We start from the raw sequence: 24,602 nt of genomic DNA, 5'->3' as shown, positions 1-24,602 counted from the left end.
GCAATTCAAAACAATGCTGAGCTCCCTTGCGAGTATTTCTGTGAAAAAGATTGCCGATTATATTCAAGAATGTGTATTTTACCGTATTCCTTATATTAGTATGACTGCCATACTAATTTTCAGAACATTTTTTCTGTGTATGAGCTTTCTAGTTTCAACATGCAGTAGTTCAAAATTGGTATGTTTTTTTTTAAATAAAAAAACAAATTGCATCATTTTTTACGCGCAAATTTGTTCGGAAAACGTTTCGCATAAAACATGGTGCATCGTGTTGGGATTTTCGCAAATTATATTGTGTTAAATAATTATGCTCAATTTTTTAATTAAACAAAATATTTCCTAAATTTTTAAAAATTGAATTATGGTGAATTGTGTGTATTGCATCGCATTTCGTGCCCGAATTTTTTCTGATATTTTGGCGGGAAATTAAAATTTTTAGTGAAAAATATTTTGGCGGGAAATTCAAATTTTTAGTGAAAAAAATTTTGGCGGAAAATTCAAATTTTTTGTGAAAAATATTTTGGCGGGAAATTCAAATTTTTTGTGAAAAAATTATAGCGGGAAATTCAAATTTTAGTGAAAAATATTTTGGCGGGAAATTCAAATTTTTAGTGAAAAATATTTTGGCGGAAAATTCAAATTTTTAGTGAAAAATATTTTGGCGGGAAATTCAAATTTTTTGTGAAAAATATTTTGGCGGAAAATTCAAATTTTTTGTGAAAAATATTTTGGCGGGAAATTAAAATTTTTAGTGAAAAATATTTTGGCGGGAAATTCAAATTTTTAGTGAAAAATATTTTGGCGGGAAATTCAAATTTTTAGTGAAAAATATTTTGGCGGGAAATTCAAACTTTCTGAAAATTCTAAAATTCTGGAAATCTAGAATCTTCTGGAAATTTCGAAAAAATTCTGGAACGTTCCAGAACTTTCCAGAAAAATCGGGAAAAGTCTTCAATGTTCCAGAACTTTCTAAAAAAAATCGGGAAAATTCTGGAATGTTCTAAATCGGTATAGAAAATTCAAGAATTGTCTGAAATGTTCCAGAACTTTCTAAAAAGTTCGACAAAACTCTGGAATGATCTTCTGGAAAAGTCTAGAAGTTCGTAGAGCGTTCTAAAGTTTTCTGAAATTTCTAGAATCTTTTTAAAAGATCAAAAGTTGTATAAATGCCATGAACTTAAAAATGTGAAAAAAATGACGTTTGCCAAAAACTTTCGGAAGGAACGTAGAAAAGTTGCATATGATCATATGGCATGAAGAACGTCTAGAAACGTTCATGAAATTCAGAAGTAGTTCCAGTAAACTAGAGTTTTTAAAAGTTGTAACTCTTGAACACTTAGTCATATAATATTCATGTTGCTTTAAAACATCTTTAAAACTGAGAAAAAACGTCCCATCTGCAGAGAAACGCTTAAAATTTCTAGAATTTCATTTTAATTTCGAGTACGCCAGTCGGAGCACGCGCTTCAGCGCGTGCGAACGGCTGGTTGGTAATATTGTAGATCTAGGTCTAATATTTCACGGAGCTCCATAAAATTAATGTTTTTAACAATTTCTTCTATTTTAAAGTTTCTACATAACAATTTTTATTTTTGCTTTTTTGTCCCTAGTAGTCCATTAAAAACTGAATTTATATTAAAACCTCTATAAAATTGGTAATATTGTAGATCTAGTATTCCGCTTTCCCTAATTTTATAGTGTTAAAGCAATCATATTTGTCTCTTATACAAATCCTTACAAAAAAAGGATTCTGAATTCAAAATTTTACTTTTCCATTAAAAATTTAAGATAATTTCTTAATATAATCAAAGTGAAAATTGCATGATAAAATACATAAAGAAAAAAGAACATAGAATATTAGACAACGATTTAAAAAAGAGGGAATGAGGATGCGGAGAGCTATCATAATTTCAATTTAAAAACTTAGAAAAATAGGGGATTTGAGAAAAATATTTTTAAAAAAGTGAAGAAACAAACGGCAGGATACGGCGAAAAAACACTCGAGGCAGAGATCTGATGAGAAAATTGAAGTGAACACACACAAACTAAGCGACTAGAGAAGGGATATGTACGCCTGCCTAGGCAGGCAAAAGGCAGGACTGAGCTACAACACTTTTCAGATGACACTCGTCTCGTCGAGCTCCGGCTGTTGTGGTAGGTATCGGCGAGCGGGCACTTGAGGCGGTGGACCCATTGATATCCGCCGTGAGCCGTACATCTCGTCGCCGGACGTCGAATAGTCCCGGTTTGATGTGGATCCCATTGCGAAAAACTGAAAAAAATTAATTAAATTTGGCAGGAAATTCAAAATTCGTATAAATTGTTTGCTGTAAAATTAGGTTAGAATCAAAAAGTTCTGGTAAATTCAAATTTTCTGAAAATTTTAAGCTATTTTTTAATTTTTTTTTCAAAAAATAACAGGAATTCGAAATTTGTAAAAAAAGTAATTTAGCGGGAAGTTCAAAATTTCTCGAAAAACTTTTTGCCGGGAAGTTCAAATTTTCAGAACAAAATTTTTTTGGGGCACTTGAATTGTCCAAAAAAAATGTTTGGCGGGAACTTTGAATTTCCCTTGAAAATTGCGGCAAATTCAAAGTTCCTAATTTTTTTGGCGGAAAACTCGAATTTTCTTCTAAAAACTTCGGCGTTACTAACCTCTGGCATCTGGGAAAAGTCGTTGATCTCCTGCGGGAGACCATAGTCCGGTGACAGGCCAGCCGTCACAAGCATATCGAAAACTTCTCGGAAACCGTTGGATCGAGCGTAGAAAAGACAAGAACGACCATTGTTGTCGAGGATTTGGGCGTCGGCGTTGTGCTGAAAAAATGGTCAATTAAGTTATGTTAGAACAATTTTTTTCAATTGTTTATTTTTTAAAAAAATTGTCAAAAACTGTAAAAACTGTTTCTCAAATTTTAAAAATGTTGTACCTTCTCTAAAGTTAAAATTTTTGGTTTTTTCAATTGTTGAAAAAAAAACTAATTTTTGACAGATTTGTATTTTCATTATAATTCTTTCAAAAAAATTTAATGTAATTTTATAAGTTGACTAGTCAATTTTAGCGTTTTTTTTGAAAGTAATTTTAGTACTAAAATATTTTCTTTAAAGAATATTTTCAATTTTTTATTATAATTTTTTCGCGGGAAGGTTTTTTTTTTTTTTTTAAATATTTTACACGTATTTTTAAATCAAAATTTCAATTTGAAAAAAAAATTAATTAAAAAAAAAAAGTTAATATGTAGTTTTGGTAGTTTTTCAAAACGTTGTCATGCTTTTTACTGTAAAAATTATTATTAAATTAAAATTTATTTTTCGATTAATTTTTTTTTTCGAAATATTTAAAGCTATATAGCCATGAAAAATTTTAAATATATTTTTTAAATATATTTTCTACAGTCTAAAATTGTCAAAAAATATTTCAAATATTGTTGGTAATAAATCGAAAAATGTTTAAATTACATTTTATAAAAACGTATAAATTTTCAACTTCGTTTCATATTAAATTTCAGAACAAATGCAACTTTTAAAAAATTATCCGAATTTTAAAACTTTGCAATTCGAAGTGCCAATATTTAGTTCACTAGTATAAGTTTTTACCAATTGCAAATATTCATTTCTAACAATCTCCGAATAACCTACCCAAATAAGCAGCTGAGCCAACTCGACACTTCCAATACTGGCAGCCAAGTGAAGTACAGTCCGCCCGTCTTTGGTAGTCGTATTGATCTCCTCCACCGACATTCCATTAGCCAGAAGCACGTTAAGCGACATCACATCCCGAGCCAACACCGCAGAAATGAGCTGAGAGGTTACAGGTTCTCCAGACGCGATTGGCTTCAGGAACGCCTTCTGCACATATTTCCGATCTATAAACCTCTCCTTCTCCTCTCTCGAACTCTCCGGCGTCGGCTTCCTCTCGCCATTCAACAGCCCAAATTCCCACATCTCATTGGCCTTATCATTTCCGATAGCCTGCATGACTGCTAGATGCTCCACCGGCCACTGATCCAACTCCAATCCTCGAACCTTCGAGATATGGGATCCCAGATTCCGGTGGATTCCAGAGCACTCGATGCAGATGATAATGCCAAGATTGATAGAAGCCCATTCAGACGATGGATTCCCACAATCTGCACACCGTCCGTTTCCAGGTATCGATCGAAGTGCCGCAATATCCGGACGATTCGCTACCGCTCGATTGTTGGTCTTCGCATTCGCTACCTCTTTTCCAAGAGATTTCTCAATTTCACCACCAATCGCCTGAATCCATTCATCACGTTCTTCAAGTGATCCAGCACAGAATTCCCATCTCATTAAACAATTATTTATAACTTCAAAACACTCGTCCTCCTCATCATTATGCTTCGAATTCGTTCCGATCTTCCTCGACTCTCGCTTCTTCTTCCCAGCTACGGTTTGAGGCATGGCAGGCGGTGAGAAGTGTTGTCTCTGATTCTCCTTAATCGCATCATCCGATCCACCACCAGAAGTTCCATCGCCAGAGTTGGCTCCGACGTCACTCCTCCGTGGCTCGTAGCTCTTGAGCGTCGGCGTGCCACCACCTCCACCGCCATTCATCGGATCCACAGAACTTGCGACACGATGGGAATGAAGTGGATGCAGACGTCCAGTGATTCGGATTGTCGCCAACTTCAGATCCATCTCTTTTCCGTGTGCAGTCTTATCCATATATTCCTTGAGATTTGTATGATATGTGAGACGTCCATCACTGTACAGGCACACGTATTTTTTCTTCCATTCTCTGTAAAAAAATAGGGGAATTAGAAGAGAAATGTGAACTTGTCCTTAAAAATATTAAAACCTAAAATTTATTTTTATTTTTCGAATTTAAAAAAAAATCTTTTTTCAATTTTTTGAAATTTTTCCAGCTTGCAGTAAAAAATCGCAAACTTTGTATTTTTTGGAAAATTTTAAAAAATGAAGTTTTTTTTTTTAATTTTTTAAATTTATTTTTGTGGTTTTTGTCTAAAACTTTAAAAAATATTTTTTGGGCCTTTTCTCTAAAATTTTTATTTGAAATTTTTTAGCATAAGTTTCTCTGAAGTTTTTACCATAATTAATTTTTTTTGTAATTTTCGTTTTTTTTGGTTAAATTTTTAATAAAATATTTATTTGGGATCTTTTTTCGTACTTTCATTTAAAAAAAATTTCCAAAATTTTCAAAGTTATTTTTTTTGGCATTTTTGGGGATTTTTCTAGAAAAAAAAATTATTTAAAATATAAAACTCACCGATTCAATGCAGATTTGGAGCTCTTTTTGTACAAATTTCCCTGTTTTATCGGAATAGCTCGACCAATTCCAAGATTTAGTGATTCGATCATTTTGGACTTTTCCTCTTGGTGATCCTTTTGTCTCTGCAAGAAAAAAACATTGGAAAATTTTAAAAATTATTTCAGATATTTTTAGGCTCAAAAATTTCGATTTCATTTTTTAAAATTTTTTTTAACTGAAAAATTGAAAAAATTCGATTAATTTTTTTTAATTAAAAAAGTAGAAATGTTGAAAAAGGCAGCGAGTTTTTTCACAAGAAAACCGAAAAACCAATAAAATAAATTTTTTTGTGAAGCCTAATAATTTTTCGAAAACTCACAAAAATATTCGTATTACTTTTCTTTCAATAAAAAACACAGAAAAATTGAAAAATACATTTTTTTTCCTATAAAAATGTTGACGAGAAATCCAAAATGTTCAAATTTTACTAGAGGGAAATTCAAATTTTCTAAAAAAAAAATTGGCGAAAAAGTTGCCTCATTTTAAATTTTGAATTTAGCGATTTCTCAATTTAAAAAATTCAAAAAAAAAACGCACAAAAATGTTGGAAATCCTTCGATTCTTCCTCTGCGTATTCGGTGTCGATGAAGGTGTCGGTAGATGTGATGTCGAAGCAGACACCTGATTCGCACCACTCTGTGACAATGGAAATCCCGCCGACGACATAGAATCAATTAGATATGAATTGACTGCCGGCGTATCTGAATCCAAAAGTGCTGCCGATGATCTCGAGTAACATCCATTCGCAATCGAATGTACCGACTTCTGACTAGCCGACGGGGATACACCAGCAGGCATCCGATTGCCGTACGGAGTACCCAACATCGCCGACATTGATCTTTCACTGGCAGTTCTTGATGAAGATGGTGGCTGCTGCTGATATTGCTGCTGTTGTGGATGTTCCCCCCGATGATGTACGGTATTTCGACGCGTCGAATTGCTCGGGAAAGAGGGACGCATGTTGGATGGCATAACGAATGAATTCGAACTAATATATCTTGATGGATCCTGATAATCCTTTCGTCCACCACTCTCCGAATGCGTAGGCGTTGGCGTTCTGGCTTGTGAAGAGGCGGCGGCTGCGGCGCCCACTTGTGATCGTACTCGTAGTTGGATGATTTTACAGCACGCTGGAAGAATCAAGATTATTGAATTATTAGTTTCAAGTTGTCGGAAAGTGAATTTTCAAGTGTGTCCATTTTTTTCGGAGGAAAAATGGAAAAGTTAGATAAAATATCAAAACCCGTAGGATCGAATTGGAATTTGCTGTCGAAAAAAAATCTTAGAAACATTTTGAAAAAATACATGACCGTTGAATTTTTTTTTGGCAAAACTGGAAAATTGTTTTTAAAAAATTCGAAAAATTCGAAAAAAATTTTGACCAATTCTTTAAAAAAACCCAAAAATCGAATTGAACTTTTAAAAAAATTCGGAAGTACATTTTTGACACTGCCGTAAATCGACAATAAAACAGGGTCTCGAAAAGAATTGAAATTGTCTAGGAATGTCTTCAGATTTTGGAAAAAATGAAACAAACTGGGTCTTGAAACGAAATAAATAGGAACCAGGAATTACAGCTTAAAAAAACGTAAAAGCCGAATTTTTCTACAATTTGGGTCTCAAAGTCAACGAAGGAGAGTTACCGTACTACTTTAGTTGTCTGATAAAATAAAAAAATAAACAATTTGCTAAGAAATAATTTTTAAGAAAATAGAAACGTTTTCACTGATTCGAAGCCTATTCCTGCCAATTTCCATTTCAGGCCTGCAGACTACTACAACCAATCCACTACACATGCAAAAGTCAACGGACAGAAGCATGACGAATCCTCCCACGGGGATACTCTCTCTCTCTCTCTCTCTCTGCTACTTGACAGAAAGCGAAAATGCCGCGTTGCAGTCAGTGGTGAATGAAGTGGAGAAGCATAAGAAGAAGCATACGGAGAGGTGAAATGGTTGTCGTCGCCGCCGTGATATATTCTCACGAAGATGAAGAACAACCAAATTATGGTGGTGGTGGCTAGATGACACGCTTCTCTGAATTCTACCAATGGGTTGGTTGGCTGGTTGAATCGGGTCAGCAGCTGCGAATTGTGGCACTTTCCGGTGGCAGTCATTCAATAGTGACAAGGCAAAGAAAAATCAATTTAGTAAGGAATACTACTGATTATGATTAGTTAAGAGATAAAAGTTCACTAATATATTCCGAAGCAGAATGTTTGATTCCAGAAGTTCACTTCAAGAGCTAGTTTTTTGCAATTTTCAATGCAAAAAAAACGGTAAAGTGTGCGCACTTTTAAGTAGTACAGTAACCCATTCCCCGTTTTTTGCAATTTTTTGATAACTATAGAACAAAATCTTAGAGGCACATACCGTTCTGCGCAATAGCTATTTGAAAATATTTGGAACGTGTCGAGACCGATTTTTTTGCAAATGGATAATAGACGATCCCGAAAAATATGAGGTGTTTCACTTTAAAGGGACACTACTACTTTTCGGTTACGACAAAAAACTAAGCAGAAGATTCAATTTAAAGGAACCTGGACAGAAGGAAGAATTGATTCCAGGACTCTACTTCAGTAGAACGGCGGCAAATAACTAGGCGATTCGAAAAGCTATAAGAAATTTCACCTAAAAGAAACATAACCCATCAAAAAGTTAAGTTTAAAGGAACACGGCCGATTCTTGTGAACTTGCTCGGAATAAAATGAAGGTGGCACACAGACACATACAGTATTTGCTTTTGGTGACTATCGGCGGCCCGGTGCTTGCGTGTTTGCATCTCGTGTTCTACTCGAAAACTCAACACACTTTATATAATAAATTGTCGTCTCCTCTCTTTTTTCGAGGATTCTCCATCCATCGCTCTTTTTAGCGCAGACATAGGAACACGGATACTTAAGGATCCATCGAGAAGGGGTCAAAGGGCGCAGATAGATTACGTCAAAAGGATGATGAACATCTGCTTACAAGTAGGATGAACACATTTTCCAGAGGAACTCGAGAAAAGTTGAACATGAATATTATAAAGTCGAATGTCGCCGTTTCGGAGTGCCAAGGTTCGTAGTGGAAATCAGGGGCAAAAGATTTTTTTCCGGCTAATTGGCAAATCGGCAAATTGTCGGAATTGAAATTTCCGGCAAAGCGGCAAATTGCCAAAATTGAAATTTCGGGCAAACCGGAAAATTGCCGGAATTGAAAATTTCCGGCAAGTCGGCAAATCAGTAAATTTCCGGCAAATCGGCAAATTGTCGGAATTTAAATTTCCAGCAATGCGGCAAATTGCCGGAATTAAAAATTCCGACAAGCCGGCAAATTGCCTGGATTAAAAATTTCCGGCAAATTGGAAAATTGCCGGAATTGAAATTTTCCGCAAATCGGCAAATTGCCGGAATTGAAAAATTCTGACAAGTCGGCTAATTGCCGGAATGGAAAATTTCCGGCAAATCGGAAAATTGCCGGAATTGAAAAATTCCGGAAAATCGACAAACTGCCGGACTGGAAAAGTTCCGGCAAACCGGCAAAACAATTTTTTCGCTCATCACTGCGTGGAAATCGCTTTTGCCAAAAATCGTATTCTCGGACGCCTCGATTTTTTTCAAATTGCCAAATTTCGCGAAAATTGCACTAATTCATTTTTCACTGCAAGACCCACAATTCTAATACAAATTCGCATTCTTCCATCACACTTCAACACAACCACCATTGCCCCCATTGTAATCTTAGCGTTACGTCATAATAAAAGACACGTTATAAACCATTATTATTACGTGGCACCTTCACCACCGGGGACACACACACACACACACACACACACACACACACACACACACGTGTCGTCGTAAATCGAATGGCGCAACCAACTTCTCTCAAGAGGTGTGTGGTAATAGAATATAGGCTAAAAAAGTAGTAGCCAACCAACAATATGGGTTGACATCAATTTAGTGTTGTTGCGCGTTCTATTGCAGACAGTGGTGGTGGGTGGGAGCAGCAATAAGTAACGACTGTGACTGTGTAGATAACATTATTTGACATTTTGGGTCATATTTCTGATGTGAAGAACACCTAATTGAGAGCCGGAAACAAAAAAGAGAACATTGATAATAGGCATAAATATTATAATAATGTGAATAGAGAAGAAATTACTGAATCGTGAAACTTGTAGAAAAATTGGAAATTCGGACTATTTTTGAATAGGATAGTTTGATTCGCTTTGCCGACTTGAAATCATATATAAAATCAAAATTATGAAAAATTCAATTACTTTAGTAGTCAAAAAGCGAAATGTTCAGTTTCTTAGAAGAGTAATTGAAATTTTTTGTAGTAAAATTCACGGAAAAAATCAGAATTATTTAGGGATTTATTACATTTAATTATTGCTACATTAACCATGTTTTTTAATTGTTTCGAAAAAATTGGAAAATCTAAATATTTATATTTTTCGTGATTTTTTGATTTTCAAAATAAATTCTTGAAAATTGAAATATATTGCTACTTGTACATTGTATTAATACAAAACGACAGCACCTAGAACATTAAAAGATATATAAAACTAAATCTAGGTCCCCTATTCACCCTATTCGGTAAAAGGGTATAATCTCCCCGACAATTATAATATTAAACTTATAATATTCTCACCTTCTTTGAAAACTCTCTCCACATTTGTTCCATAAGTGCTCGACGTTTCAAAATACGAACATCGCTTCATTTGAGCGGCCAGTTGACGTCCCTCGTCCTCGGTGATCACACGAGCTCGTTTTTCTGATATGTGGTCCTGAAAAAAAAATTGATGATTTTTTTTAAATTATTGTGAATCTCGGTTAATTCGAAATTTATTATAAAATATTAAAATTTGGTGAAACAGAATTATTTTTAAAAATCAAATACTAAATAAGTATTTTGATAGTTACATTTTTTAGAAGTACGTTTAATAAAAAATGTATAAACTTTTTTTTTTGAATTTTGCAAAAAAAAAAAATTCCAAAAAAAAACGGAAATTGTTTTTTACCAAATTAGAAAACCATTAAAAAGTTTGATAAATTTTTCTAGCAGTATCACTGAAATCATATAAAGTACTGATATGCATTTATATTTTCTATGCTTAAAAATAGTGTTTCCCTAACCCGAAAAACTCTAAAAACTCGGCATGAATTTATTTTTTGAACTAAAAACATTAATCTTAAAGTGAGTGTTTTTATTTCTAGAATCAATATTCCTAGATCGGGAATTGAACAAAAAATCAAAAGTTTCCGATTAACTATATAATATATCTACAGTTCTCTAATCCCATAATAACACATAGTAACTGCAATTTTCGGTATACAACCCCACGTCATCTAATTTGTTCTGCGCAGATTAGCACCACGAGCTGCTCAGCGAGGCTTTCAGAAGAGATTCTTATCTCCCTGTAATTTTCATGTCTTTGACAGTATGTCAGGCTACCCATATGTCAATGAGCGTGAGAAAATTGTATGTAGACATATTTTTTTCCAATTTTTGAAGAATTTTGTATTAAATACGACTAGTTAGCTTTTTTGTAAAATATTAATATAAAATTGAATCTCAAAGTTAGAGTTTTCAATTTTTAATTTTTAATTAAAATATTGTACTTATAATCGTAATATTCACCTTTTTCTGTTATTTTAAAATTATTTTTAGGATCAGTAGCTACTTCTTTTTAAATATTTATCAAAATCTTTGACATTTTTTTCGCTTATAAATGTATATTTGATAAATAAAGTTGCATTCTTTGGAATTTATTATATTTAATTTAACATTTAAATAGTGATAATAATCTCATTAAAATATATTCTAACTCTCTACATATATCAGCCGACAAATTTCAACTTTCCGTCAAAATTGTTTCAAGTTTTGATATACATATATAAGTATTTTTTGTGCAATTTCCCAAAATCTCACCTTCGTTCCAACTAATATCAGAGGTAAATCACTGATATTTCGATATTTGCTCATCTCATGCGCCAACGCCTGAATACTATCGTAGCTTTGTATCGAGCAAACGTTGAAGACAAAGACAACGGCGTCGACCCACTGACAAAACTGAACGTCCAAATGTTGTTGGCCTTCGTCTCGAATCAGTAATAAATGACTCTGTCCTTCAATCACAACTTCCTTTTTGAATCGACCACCTGTGTATTGATAAGTAAGGTTATCAATTGATTATATATATTAAATAAATACCTTCAGGACTCTCATCCGGTGTGTATGTTCCTGTTAGGTATCGATGGACGAGTGCGGTTTTGCCTGATTGTGACGTGCCAACGATTCCCTGCAGAAGAAAATGGGTTAAATTATGATATCAAAAGTTGATATTTGTTAAAGTTTTTGCTGAAAACCCCACGGTTTAGTAAAGTCAATAGACAAATTGATAAGCTGCCTATATTTTTCTAATTTTCGAGAAACCAAATTTGAAAAACATTGAGACTCAATTCTGTACACATAAAATATATAGCTAAATTTGAAAAACAACATCGAAACTAAAATTGTACTAAAATTTGCATTTGCCAGAAATTGTTTTAATGAAAGTGACGCGAATTGCCAAAATATTTCTAATTCGGCATCTGTCAATAGTGTCGAAAATTTCTAGTTTCTGTATTAACTGATGGCTCCAAAACTGGAAAAGGTTATGATTCAAAAGTTGCAAAATCACCGGAAATGTCCAAAATTCAGTATTAGGTGCCGATTTTGGAATTGAGATTTAACGAAAGAAAATTACGTAAAAATTGGCAGGGTGCCAAAAAATTCTGAAAATTTGGCAAACGAGACTAAAACTAAAGCTGCCGAATTGCCGATATAGGCAATATGGAAATTGAAAATTGCCGGCATGTGAATGAGTTGCCGAGAGTATTAAACATTCAAAAATTACTACGATATTTCGAAAATTAAAAAAAAAAACCAACAATTCGAAACTTGTGATAATACTTGGTACTTAGTGTAGAAGCTCCAAGACTCTTATACCACTGCAAAAAGTCAACTAATAGGTAACTTGCGACAGTCATACTGTACGCAAAGAAGAAGACGGTGAATAGGAGACGAAGAAAGAGCACAAAGGTCTCCCAAGCAGACACACTGTCACAGCTGACGACTCCACCCCCACCTTGCAAACACCTGGCAAAAAGACACCCAACAGAGGGTATGTTGTAAAGTTGCGATGGGTGAGAAATTGGGGGGTTGACTGCGTAATGTTCAAAAGGAGAGGAGGTGAAGGTGGAGAAGATAATTGATGTTCGAACATTGGCGTAGGAGATGAAGAGAGAAAGTTTCCGATCCAAATTGACATTGATATTGGGTGTTCCCAGTGTTCCACTACAGCTTCGACGCTGTGTAGTTTTCACAATAACGATGTTCAAGTATCGGAAAATCGACAACAGACATTGAAATTATTATTGAAAGTTGCAAAAAGTCTCTTCGATTCTAATGTTGATAACACTAAAGCCAATATAATACAAATTGCAGAAACATATATTCGTTGGCCGTCGAGTTGAAAATCAAAGTTCCTTGTAAACTCAGTAAATTTTAAAACTTAGCGTAGTGCTCGATTTAACTGAAATTCAAGTTCTGAACTAAACCCGATCACTACTGTCAAAAGGTAATTAAAATCTTGGAACTTTGCCGGAAATTTTAATTTTAGATTATTACACATTCGGCACTGTGCTCTAAAACTACGTGATAATCGAATAATATTTCCCTGTGTTTTATTTTGAAGAACAATATCTACACATCATGCCAAACCTGCACTGAAATTCTAGGAAAATCCCAATTACCAGTTTCAACGAAGAATAGAAAAGTCGTGAGAAAATCCTACATTTATGGACTTTTCAGAAAAACAAATAGTTCCGATGCGTTTCAGCACTGCTTATCGGAGTTCTTCTATTGAATTTCAAAAGAAATAAACCAAAATAGATCAAAAGATGGAAAATTGACCTCTCCTTTATTTGAGTATCCACTCAATTTCAGACATTCTTGTTTGTTTGTTTTGCCGCGACGGCGGTCTGGAAATAAGGTGAGAATACGAAACCTTCTCAGCTAAGTGACCAACGATCGCCCGTGAGCCGCCTTAATTGACAGCTCTTTGTGTTTATTACTTTGGTAAGTACGCAGGTGTTCCTAGCATCCTGTGCTTGTACCAACTGTCCGGAAGTACCCAAAGATTTGAATCTTGTTGCAAAATGTCTAGGTACAACAACATAGAATCTCGAGGTGTCATCATCGTAATTTGTATCCAACCAAGAGTTGCGAGAATCAAAGAGAACGCCGAGGGTGAGAACAACGACGAAAGAGGAAATCCTGTCGTCTGGCGAGATGCAATACTCTACTTCTTTTGAAGATGAGCCGCTCGCCGCTCAATTAGTAATCTCATTAAAATGAGGTGAGGGCAGAAAAATTTGAGTCAAAATCTGGCTGGGAGCAAGTTTCAGATAGGCTTAAGGAAGGGAGCATGTTATATAGATTATTTGGAAGAAATAGAGACTATCGGTAATCTAGTTTTTTTTTGGAAAATTTTTCAAAAAAGTGCCTAATATTTTGGAAAACAACATATACATTTTCCGACAAATCTCAGATACACCGTAGGCCACGCGTGACGTCACCTACAACTAGTACTTGAGATTAGCGCAGGTGCTAATAATAGCCGGGTTTTACACATGTACGTACAATAGCATAATTCCCGCTTACGGAATCTAGCACAGCTGGCTTCGAGTTCAAAAAGTGCCTATTTTCTGTGATGAATTGCGCAATCATTAAAAAATAAATGATAGACGTACTGTTTTTGCAGTGATCTACATCCAAAACTTGATGTATTTGGGAGTGAACCAAGGGTGGGCGGCAAATTTGCCAACTTTGCCGGCCGTACTCGGCAGATATTGGAAAAAAGAGATTTGCCGCATCGAAACTCAAAACCTCAATATGTTCTGAGAGCAAAAGGCGATGGTCGAATAATTACTGTCTTATAATCATAGGTGGGTGGCCAACGATTTTTTTTCCGGCAACCCGACAAATTGGCGAAATTTAAAATTTCCGGCAATTCGGCAAACTGGCAAATTGGCGGAATTAATATTTCCAAATTGAACTGTTTCATCAATTTCTGGTATTAATTCCCCCTTTGTACTACCTTATCTACTTGAACTAAATCTAAGTATGACCAAACCTAATAAATTATTATTATTACTATAAATCTATTTATTAAAAAACGAGCTACCATCATCTAATCTCATCTCTCTCTCTCTGGGTGGTGGCAATTTGTCTCAAAGGATCCGAAATGACCTTCACACATCACGAGATACCCATACGAGCAGCCACCTGGTGACCGCTCTGGAGCATCATTTGGTAATGTGACACCTACCGAGAGCAAACTATATATAAACATTTTATAGTGTTATACAATAAACACAAAATAATAATTTTTGCGCGGTACCGGGAAAACTCACCAATTTCATCTCACTGATCGACCTGCTCAGCGTCCATTCGTGTGAGTTCACAAATGCATCTGAAAATTAGAGAAATTTAAAGTTTTTTCAGAATACACAATATAACTTTTTTTTTGCTAAACATTCAATAAAATTATTGAACCAATGTTTTTACGTTTTTTAAGTTTTTATAAATAAAGTCAGTTTTAATTTAAATTGATGTTTTGTGAATGCTCTTTACCATGATGATAAGTAGGACTTCTAAAAATTCTATTTTTCGCGGAACCCTGTTGCTGCCGCCTGCTGGCCTGAGCGATAGAAGCCGCTGGATATATCACATAGGACGGTGTTGGTACTGGAACAATATCATCATAGTCCGTAGTGGTATGTGACGATGATGACGTCATCGCATCATCCGAGTAACCCATCGACGTGCTCGTCATGATCCTTCTCGGAGGCATCGGAAGCGGCGGAGGTGGGATGTAACGGTGGCGGGATAGGGATCCAGATTCTCGTCGTCTCGATGGCTTTTCAGATCGGAATGACACAGAAGACAGGCTTCTCGTAGCAACGCTAACATTCGAATTCTCCTTATCCTTCCGTGATGAGTGTCTACTATTCGGAAACAGTAGATCCCTCCACCGTTTCTTTTTCCGTTTATCGTCACCGGCTATCTCATTTGCATTTTTATCCATAGTAGTCTCCTCAAACTCTGTCGGATCATGAATTGTCGTGTTGCCACCTCTCCACTCATTCTTCCCATAGTATATTCGACTTTTCTGTGGTTCCATATAGGATCGCGAGCTCGTCACCATCACCGTCGGGCGGTGTGCAGAGGTGCTCGGCGCCACATTTAGGAGATCATAGTAATCGTAGTTTCGGATGAGGGGCATGATTGTGTCAAGAAATGATCATTGGGGGATGGGGGGAAATGTAGAGATATCTGGAAGAGTTGGATATTGAATTAATTTAATTTAATTCAAAGGTGAGAAGAAAGTGAGATTGTAGGATAACGAAGGATATTAGTTGCAAAATATGATCAGGTTAGAAAAAATGAGAAAATTGAGATACAATTGTGACGGGACCCAATAAAATATTCGGAAAAAAGAAATTCGGATACATTTTTAAACTCATTGTTCTTGGCTCTCAAGGTTACTGTAGGTTTTAAGAAACACGTATGTTTATTAGAACTTCAGTAATGTCCAAAAAACCACAAATATCAAAAGGAAGTAGAAAAAGGAAGTAGTAATGAAAAGTTAACATTAAAAATATTAAAGACCCACAAGTTTGGGAATAAGTGAATTTTTGACTTTGAAAAATGCTTACTATTCAAATTAGGGCTTCCATGTAGGCATGAAAACGCCTGCCTGAATAACCTTGAGGCAAACCCGACTGCCTCTCGCCTCAATTCGCGCCTCAGGCTCAATTTGTTTTTCATCAAATTCATAGAAAGGAGAATATTAGAAGTTTGTAAATTTACGTAAGAATACAAAAAAGAGGCTAAAGGCAGGCGTCGGGCCCTGAAACCAAGCCTGCCTACCAAGAAAGCCCTAATTCAAATTAACTAGTTCAAAATTCTAAAACCTGCATAGAGCAACATGTAGATTCTCCAGTAAAATGTCATTTTCGATGCCAGCGCGGCCGACGAGGAAGAAAAAAAGAAGAAGAAGAAGAAGCAAAAGACAAACAAAACCCTGATCGAATTGATCGCGTGAACACAAAAGTCAGAACACTTTTCGGAAGTGTCATGCTGTGGCGATGAGGGGGGTGCCGAAATGTGTGTGTGCCGTTGACGGGCGAACGAACACATTGTGCCTCCTGACCCCCGGGCGCCCGTTACAATGAAAAAGCGGCGGCGGTGGACATTGAAAACGGTTGTTGAAGACGTCGTTTGAGAACAACCAACTACTACTTCATCTCATTCAACCGTGTTTCTTTGCTTTTCACCGTTTTTCTTTGCAAAGAACAATGAACCAACGTCGCGTAGGGGGGCAATGCGCGACGATGATTCCAGAGGCCTCATTAAAGAAAGTTAATGGATTCGTTTTGATACACTTTTGCCTTTCAACTCTAATCGTAAGGAGAGAGAGGAGATATGTGATATCAGAAGATAATGGAACTCTGACACCTCATTAAAGAGTTCTAATTGGTTGAGCTCTTGAATTTTGCAACCATGTGTCGATTTACGCAGCTCGTGAACTCCCCTAGGAAATTAAGAAGAGGATTCAACAGTTTTTTTTTTGTTGAAATTCTTCTCTTTTCATACATTCTTGCTAATTTGTTGGGAATTTTTCGGTGAAAATTTTTCCGGCAAATCGGCAAACCGGCAAATTGTCGGAATTGAAAAATTCCGGCAAACCGGCAAACCGGCAAATTGTCGGAATTGAAAATTTCCGGCAAATCGGCAAATTGTAGGAATTAAATTTCCGGCAAGTCGACAAACAGGCAAATTGCTGGAATTGAAATTTCCGGCAAATCGGCAAATTGCCGGATATGAAAATTTCCGGCAAATCGGCAAATTGCCGGATATGAAAATTTCCGGCAAATCGGCAAATTGCCGGATATGAAAATTTCCGGCAAATCGGCAAATTGCCGGATATGATAATTTCAGGCAAATCGGCAAATTGACGGAATTTAAAATATCCGGCAAATCGGCAAATTGACGGAATTGAAAATTTCCAGGAAATCCGCAAACCGGCAATTCGCCGAAAATGAATATTTCCGGCAAATCGGCAAACCGGCAATTTGTCAAATTTGTCGACAAAAAAATTTGCCGACCTAATTAACTATTTTCCTCGAGGAGTACACGAACTGCGTAAATCGACACATGACCGTAATATTCCATTTTCAAATATGTGCAAGCCCATCGAAAAAGTATCTCTAACAACGAAAAATCACCAGAAACTACTGCAGATAGTAGATCAAAACTAGGTGAAGCCAGTGAACAAGAGAGAGAGAAGACACGCGGCATCGTGAAAAACCGACTGATTTATGACAAATCGTTCTTCACGCAATCCCGAATACATCTGATTGGCAAATCATCTACTAGCAGATCATCCATCAAAAAGCTCCAAGGACACGAAGCCTCAGGCAGGCAGGCAGAGAGGGAGACTAGGTCATCATCAAAAAAGGATGCGAATAGGCGCAAAAAATGGGATAGAAATTCGACCTTGCGAGAGAGACACCACGAGAAAGAATAACAAGTGGTTGCTGCTGATGCTGTTGGAAGGATGGATGGATGGAGAGAGAGAGACCAAGGTGTTCTGAAGTAGGAGTGGAGGAGAAGGATGAGGACACTACTCAATGCAAAATTAATTGAATAATAAAAAACATTGAGGAGGAAGAGGATGGAGAGAAGAGGACTTTCCAGGTTTACTTTTCCATATTTTATATGTGAAAACTGATACTTGGAGTTATGAAGAGAGAGAGAGAGAGAGCCAACGATTAATCATGTGACACGGATGCTAGTAATTCGTGATACTAAAGTGAGCTCTGCCAAAATTCAACGAAAATGGTGTTGAAAAAAAAGTGAGAAACGAGCAATGCCAATTCCCAGAAGAGGTCAAAATTTGGCTCGGCGGCTACTGCCCGAGTTCCAAAAAGTTGAGCATTTCTTTCGAGCATCCAGAAAATGGGGCTCAATCACGAGTGTTCGGGAAAAAGAAGATAATAATCCGATTACTGTTTGTGGAATCGAAGGGAAAACTAACCCAACAATTCAACAACAAACAACTCGCTTCAAAAAATCAGCTCGCCACATTTTCTATTCGTGGCAACTGAGAGTTGCTCCAACTTCTGAGCAGGCACAACCGTTCCAGTCAATTGTACAAGGCGCTTCCTCCTATTGTCTCAGCTATTTGCGTTATTCATTATTTTCCACCGCCGTCTACACAACATCTTAATGCTGCGTGTTCGGGGCGAGAATTATTGAGAGCAAGGAGAAATGAAGCACAGCGAAAAAGAGCAAAAGTGACAAGTTTAGGTGACAGGTTCCTGCGGTTTTCAATAGATCAGCCGTCGCTGCCGCCTGCGCCAACTGACGTGGCATAAGCCCCGCTTCTTGAATGGCTGGGTGGTGCCGCTGGGTGACCAATTGAAAAATGACAGAACTTGATATTCGAGAAGAAGAAGAAGAAGAAGGACGAAGAACACTATGGGCAAAAGTTGAAGGAAGGCGTTGGTTATTGATACAATTGATAACAAAAGAAATGAGAAAAGACGAACATTTATTTAATTTATCAATTTTTTAGAGGTCGTGTCACACAAAACAAATTTCAGTGAAAACTTTGAAAAGGTTGTTTTTTTTCAAAATTGGTAAATTTATGTGACTTCAAAAAGGAAAAAGTTCGTATCGAAAAATATTTGCGCTTAAGAACGAACGCTTCGTGCAAAAACGTTTCCCAAAAAGAGGGGTCGGGGGTCGCAAATGATACAACAAATACGATAAGCATACAGAGACGGAGGCGGCCCGGGAGCATTACTGATGGTCAGTAGTTACCGAGTGGCCGACGTAGACGAGAAAACTCGGTCATGAAAAGCGGAAGAATCAGTTGATTTTGGGAGGCGAACTTGGAAACTTCGATCACACATGTGAAACATCGAAAGCAGAGAAAACACGGTCATTGATGTTTTTTCTTGATCATCTGGAAATACCGTTCTGCTGGAGAAGCAAAAAACAATTCGATCTACGACTTTTCAATTTTCAGAAGTCTCAAAATTCTGCCAAAAAAAATTCGGCCATCAATTTGTGTATTTCGGCAAGTGCCAAGGCAAGTTACACAACTCAACAAAGCATGTTTGAGCTCCTCTAATAATGTCTGAGATTCTAGAGTTCTTTTGGAAATCGGATACCCGGAATTCCAACCGACATGTGTGTGAAGAGGCTCGCCGATCGGATATCGTGATGGGCGAATCCGTGTCAACCGCGCCAAACTACAAGCTCGAACATCGACTATATGCGCTCAAAAGGGCACAAGCTCTGGAGATATGCATACATGGCGAGTGATGGTAGAGAAAAAAAGAGCTTTGACCATATGGCTTCTCCTTCTCCAATAGCTCCTCCTCAAGTGTGTTAATCCACACTTCACCTCGATCTCCTCCTCATCCCAATGGACATCGCATTGTTCCACTCGAGACTTCGGTGGCCGCTGGTCTATTGAAATATCGATACCGTTCTTCTTATTCTCACATTCGCCTTCTGCTACTGCTTCTTCTTCAAACAGTGTCGGCGGCTAGCAGTCAATCATGGGAAAGTAGTGTTGCTTGGTAGAAGAACTTGATACCCTGAGAGCGGCGGCAAGGGAAGATAAACATATTGCCGTTGATGCAAAAAAAATATCATATCAATTTGAGAACAATAAAAAACTAGGACATTGTGTGAAAAAAACAGATTATAACGGATTTCTCGGCCTTCATAAAATTAGGCTCGTAAGTTTTTCTGCCATTAATTTTCGAAAAATGTTGGTTTTCGACAATTGCTATTAGATTCACAAGGAAATATGCGTATGCAATCCACCAAACGATCAAAAACGGATAATATGTATTCTCTAATGATCTCGTCGGGTGGTGTCAAATGCAAAAAACAGCTGCTGCTTCTGCTGCTGGTGCTTCAAGAGATAGCGAGACTTGCGTAACAAGTCACCGCGGTATTCTCATTTGAAATCTGTCCGGCTGGGAGGGAGGATAGGCAGCCTTAGCCTCAGCAGCAGCCTGTAGAGAGCGGATTACGGCCATATGCAGTGCGTGGCGCACTCAATGGATTATGGTCGGAAATTTGAAACACGCAAACTTCTTCTTTTCGACAGTAATTGACACTGGTTGCTTGGAACCTAAAGAATCTTCTAGAACATTGGAGACACCATAGACAACTTCTCGAAAATGTTTTAAGGTCCTCTGTTTGAATTGTTTCCAAAAGGAGAACTGCAAGACCAATCAGCGATTTACTCCGCCCATCTGTCCACCAATCAGGCGGAGTGGGCGGAGTTCGAAGACGTTGATTGGTTCAAAGTGGCTTCTTACTTAGAAGTGAAAGGAGATTAACGAAAGTTAAATTTATCCAGTCTTCTTTGACTTCTATGGGAATTTTTCATCAACTGTGAGAAAACTCCGCCGAAAATATAGAATTTTAGCGATTTTTCTCTCGGTTCTCAAGAAAACTGCTACTGCCAAAATAAAAATTTCATCAAAAAAAAGTATCGACGGACTCTCATTTGATGAGAAAAGGGGGCTCCTCTGTTGCTGCTGGAATGCTTGAAGCTGCTACAGCAGCACAGCGGCCCCCAAATGCCATCCAATTTTTTATTCAAATAAAACGAGAGGAGGGGGAGAAAACGAGCACATCGAGAAGCCAAGAGAAGAGGGTTTGTTGGGAGAATTGGAGAATTGAGGGCGCCACCATCGAGAGGCAGCACACATGCATTTTGTCATTTGAAGAATTGGCAGAACGAGTGTTCAGAAATGGTGGAGCCTCAATGGTAGACAGATGTCCAGGCCTGCCTATCGCCTACGGTCTACAACTTTACAGAAAATGAGCCAAGAAAGTTTCTCCAGAACAAGAAAATAAATCAGTGTGTGGCCGGGTGAAATGTGAAGAAGCCTCTGCGGCTAACCTATTTCCATTTCGCGACACACACAATAAATTGAGTCAAACTGAGCTCAATTTCGAAACACATAGCAAGAGAGAGAGAGAGCAGGAATGAAAGAGACGCAGATAGATCTCTGACAAATTTCTGTGAAATCCTCGGAGCAAAACGTAGCCAGCAAAATTTCGGGTCAAAAAGCTAGAAAATTTGAACTTCTTTAGAATTTATTTTTCCCGTTGAAATTTCGAAAAACCTGCAGTTAATCTTTATCACAAGAGCACAATCGTTCCGTGTTAATTAGATTATTTCGAAGCCTTGGAGATGCTCATCCAGAACTTTAGCTAATGTAGTAGGCAGGCACGGCTTCATGCCTGCCTACCTACTACCTATTACCTGCATTTTGGCGTAAACTCCAAGTGATCTGTGTTTGATCATTGTAGATTCACGCATTTCTAATTTCAACGGGAAGTTGATAACGTTTGTATATTTTGGCAGTAGGCACCAAACAGGTGGACCTGTAGGCAGGCATCCAGGCTTTTCCTCCTTTTTTTCGGTAAAATTGCAATGAATTCGTCTGAGTGGAAGAATGAAGGACGACAGTTTTTGCGAAAAGTTCCGACGAAGAAGAGTACAACAATTATGAAGAGGTAGTTCGCATGAGTAACTACGTGCTTATTAAGTAGGGATTTCTTTCCTTATTTAGCGGTGACGGCGGTCGGCGACGAAGATGGTATAATTGGCTTCAATTTTCATTTCTGGTGTCGTCAGTTTTTCGAGGTGGAAGAAGAAGAGGTTGAATTTTAATTGGTCTTCGGAGGACTAAAAAGCGGTGAGGTACTGGGTCTCGGCGCGAATTTTTTAAAGGCGCAAGAGCACTAAATTCGTGGCGAGACCTGAAAAGAACCTTTGAAAGATCTAAGAGCATTCACAAAAACATCAATTCAAATTTTCTGATTTTGGGGAGAAAAAAAGGATTTTAAAAAGAAAAAAAAATCGTACCTTCCACAGAAACAATTTGCTCTCGAATTTGCTCGCTTATTGCATGGCAGCCGTCGGGTAGCAGGTTTAGCAAGTCGTAGATCTGGAAAAAAATTTACATTTTCAAAAAAAAGCTGACATAGAAGGTAATCTGCTTAAAATTTCATTCAAATTTTTCAAAATTAAATTTTTTACAAAAAAATCGGACACTTTTCAGTGAAAATATGTAAATTTTGCTGGAAATTAAGAAATTTTTGATAGAAAAAAATATGAAAATTGCTGAAAAATAGCGAATTTTTCTGATTTTCGAACAAAAACCAGCCTGGAATTTTTGGGATAATTTAATCTGAAAAGTTCGGAAAATCGCAAAAACTTGAGAAAACGGCTGAAAAATCTGTTTAAAAAATTAATTTGACGGGATTTAGACACAAAACTTGAAAACTCACAATTTCAAATATAAAATTTATTTTCAAATTTTTTATGTTAAAAAACCCCAAAAATTGTTCTTAAAAAATAATTTCAATTAAAAAATGCCTCCAACCTCTGAAAAATCGAGCTGCTCTCTGAATTTTTCAGCCATTTTTTCGATATAATTTTTCCAATAAAAATCAACAAAAAATCGACAGAAGAATAATGTGAAAGTGATGGAAAAGAAGGAGAAAACAATGTGTGAACGATTTGAAAAAAGACTGCAAAAAACGATAAAAAAGGAACGTCGAAATGAGTGAATAGACGCAGACAATTTAGATAACAAATGGAATGGAGGGACTGTCAATCAAAATTTTGGCGGTTTTTATCGATGTGATTTTTTAATTTTAAACATGGTGAGAAATCATTTTTTTTTCAATTTTTTAAAACAAATTTTAAATTTTTTTATTAAATTTTTTTCGGTTTTTTTTTCGATTTTTTCTCGAATTTTTTGATTTTTTGCTTCAATTTTTCTAAAGATTTTTTTTCAGATTTTTCTCTTTTTATTTCGTTTCTTGTTCAATTTTTTCCGAGTTTTTTCTCCGTTTTTTTTTCAACTTTTCGTCGTATTTTTTCCGACTTTTTTGGTTTTTTTTCAAATTTTCTTCCGTTTTTTTTTATTATTTTAACAAGATCATAAAAATACCTGATAAATGCATGGATGTACACTTTCAAATCGTTGAATTTCCGATCGAATCTGTTCCGAATGAAGAGTATTGTTTCCACCTGTTAGTAGGTGTCGCGACATTTCACTGAAAATTTGAATTTGAATTTTTTATTTAATTTAAAAAAAAAAGGTTTTTTGAACTTTTAAAAATTGCGAAAAATACAGCAAATTTCAGAAAAAAATTCGAATTTTTTGGTTAGAATTTCCAGATTTACGGCAAAAAATCTCATTTTTAAAAATGTTTTTTTTTTCAGCAATTTTGGACAGTTTTCGGCATTTTTTTGTGATTTTTCTTTTTCATTTTTTCATTTTTCTTTTTTTTTTTGTGATTTTCAGATTTGGATTTTGTGTGTTTTTTTCTAATAAAATAGCAATTAATGAGCAAATTTTTATAATTTTTCATTTGTTTCAGCCTTTTATTGATTTAAATTGAAAATCGCATCATAATCCCATTTTTCAGTAGTGTCTAGTAGATTTTCTACAGTATTTCCACATTTTTCATCATCTTTTTTAAAACATATTTTTTAAAAACAGTTTTTGATCGTCAGTTTCAAATTTGAAAAATAAATGATTTTTCGGTGGTTTTTAATTAATAATTTTATCAAAATTTCTTCTCTTCGGATTTCTGAGCCAATTTTTTGGGATTTTTAGCGAAAACTTCAATTAAAAATTTTTTTCAGAAGTTTCGTCCTTTTTGCTGTATTTTAAAGATTTTTCCTCAGCAAACCGCCAAAAATTACCTTATTTCTCTTCTTTCCTCCTCGTTTCTCTAATTTCCATCACGTGGATTTCTACAGTTGAATTATCTTTTTTTCGTGTCAGTCAGGCGTTCGGCGGAAACTCTTTAAAAAAACGAAAAAATTAAGAAACCAATACAAACGCACACAAAAAGCGATAAAACTGATGAAAAATGGTTCTTTGTGGCGGTGGAGAAAGAGAGAGAAATTGAGAGAGAAATTGAGGGAAAAATGGACAAAATACATAAGTTTTGAATTTAAAATTAGAGAAAACGAAAAGAAAAGAAGAAAAAGTGAAGGGAACGAATGAAGGAGGTGAGTAAGTGTTTTTTTTCGTTTTGGGATTTTCTCTGAATAATAGTACCCAAATACAATATTCTAAGAATGCGTATTGAGCAGCATATTTGACGCGCAAAGTATCTCTTAGCGAAAACTACAGTAATTCTTTAAATGA

General features: G+C 36.2%; 1 protein-coding gene and 1 non-coding gene across 7 annotated transcripts; both read right to left on the bottom strand.

The window, feature by feature from the left end:
- Nucleotides 1-1,748: 1,748 nt before the first annotated feature.
- Nucleotides 1,749-24,253, bottom strand: cnt-2 (Arf-GAP with ANK repeat and PH domain-containing protein cnt-2). 6 transcript variants are annotated; one of them, NM_001027666.6, is made up of 12 exons: nucleotides 24,152-24,253; nucleotides 23,391-23,496; nucleotides 22,298-22,379; nucleotides 14,739-14,797; nucleotides 11,494-11,581; nucleotides 11,212-11,441; nucleotides 9,931-10,066; nucleotides 5,831-6,423; nucleotides 5,252-5,376; nucleotides 3,640-4,762; nucleotides 2,656-2,817; nucleotides 1,749-2,272 (listed from the first exon to the last, which is right to left on the bottom strand). In NM_001027666.6, exons 2-12 carry the CDS (start codon nucleotides 23,490-23,492, stop codon nucleotides 2,117-2,119), a joined length of 2,856 nt encoding a protein of 951 aa, NP_001022837.1. In that variant the 5' UTR covers nucleotides 23,493-23,496; nucleotides 24,152-24,253; the 3' UTR covers nucleotides 1,749-2,116. The 6 variants fall into 6 exon arrangements, with proteins under 6 accessions (NP_001022837.1, NP_001022838.1, NP_001380214.1 ...); NM_001392201.1 differs by lacking the exons at nucleotides 23,391-23,496; nucleotides 24,152-24,253 and adding an exon at nucleotides 22,818-22,904 and having other exon boundaries at nucleotides 1,754-2,272; NM_001027665.4 differs by lacking the exons at nucleotides 22,298-22,379; nucleotides 23,391-23,496; nucleotides 24,152-24,253 and adding an exon at nucleotides 14,959-15,662 and having other exon boundaries at nucleotides 1,751-2,272.
- Y39A1A.30 lies at nucleotides 20,903-21,039 on the bottom strand. The gene has a single exon (NR_101847.1). It is a non-coding gene; the product is annotated as a small nucleolar RNA Y39A1A.30 (small nucleolar RNA).
- Nucleotides 24,254-24,602: the final 349 nt, after the last annotated feature.

The sequence above is a fragment of the Caenorhabditis elegans genome, chromosome III (genome assembly GCF_000002985.6).
Source record: "Caenorhabditis elegans chromosome III".
Lineage (NCBI taxonomy): Eukaryota > Metazoa > Nematoda > Chromadorea > Rhabditida > Rhabditidae > Caenorhabditis > Caenorhabditis elegans.
This window is presented reverse-complemented; position numbering and strand designations above follow the sequence as displayed.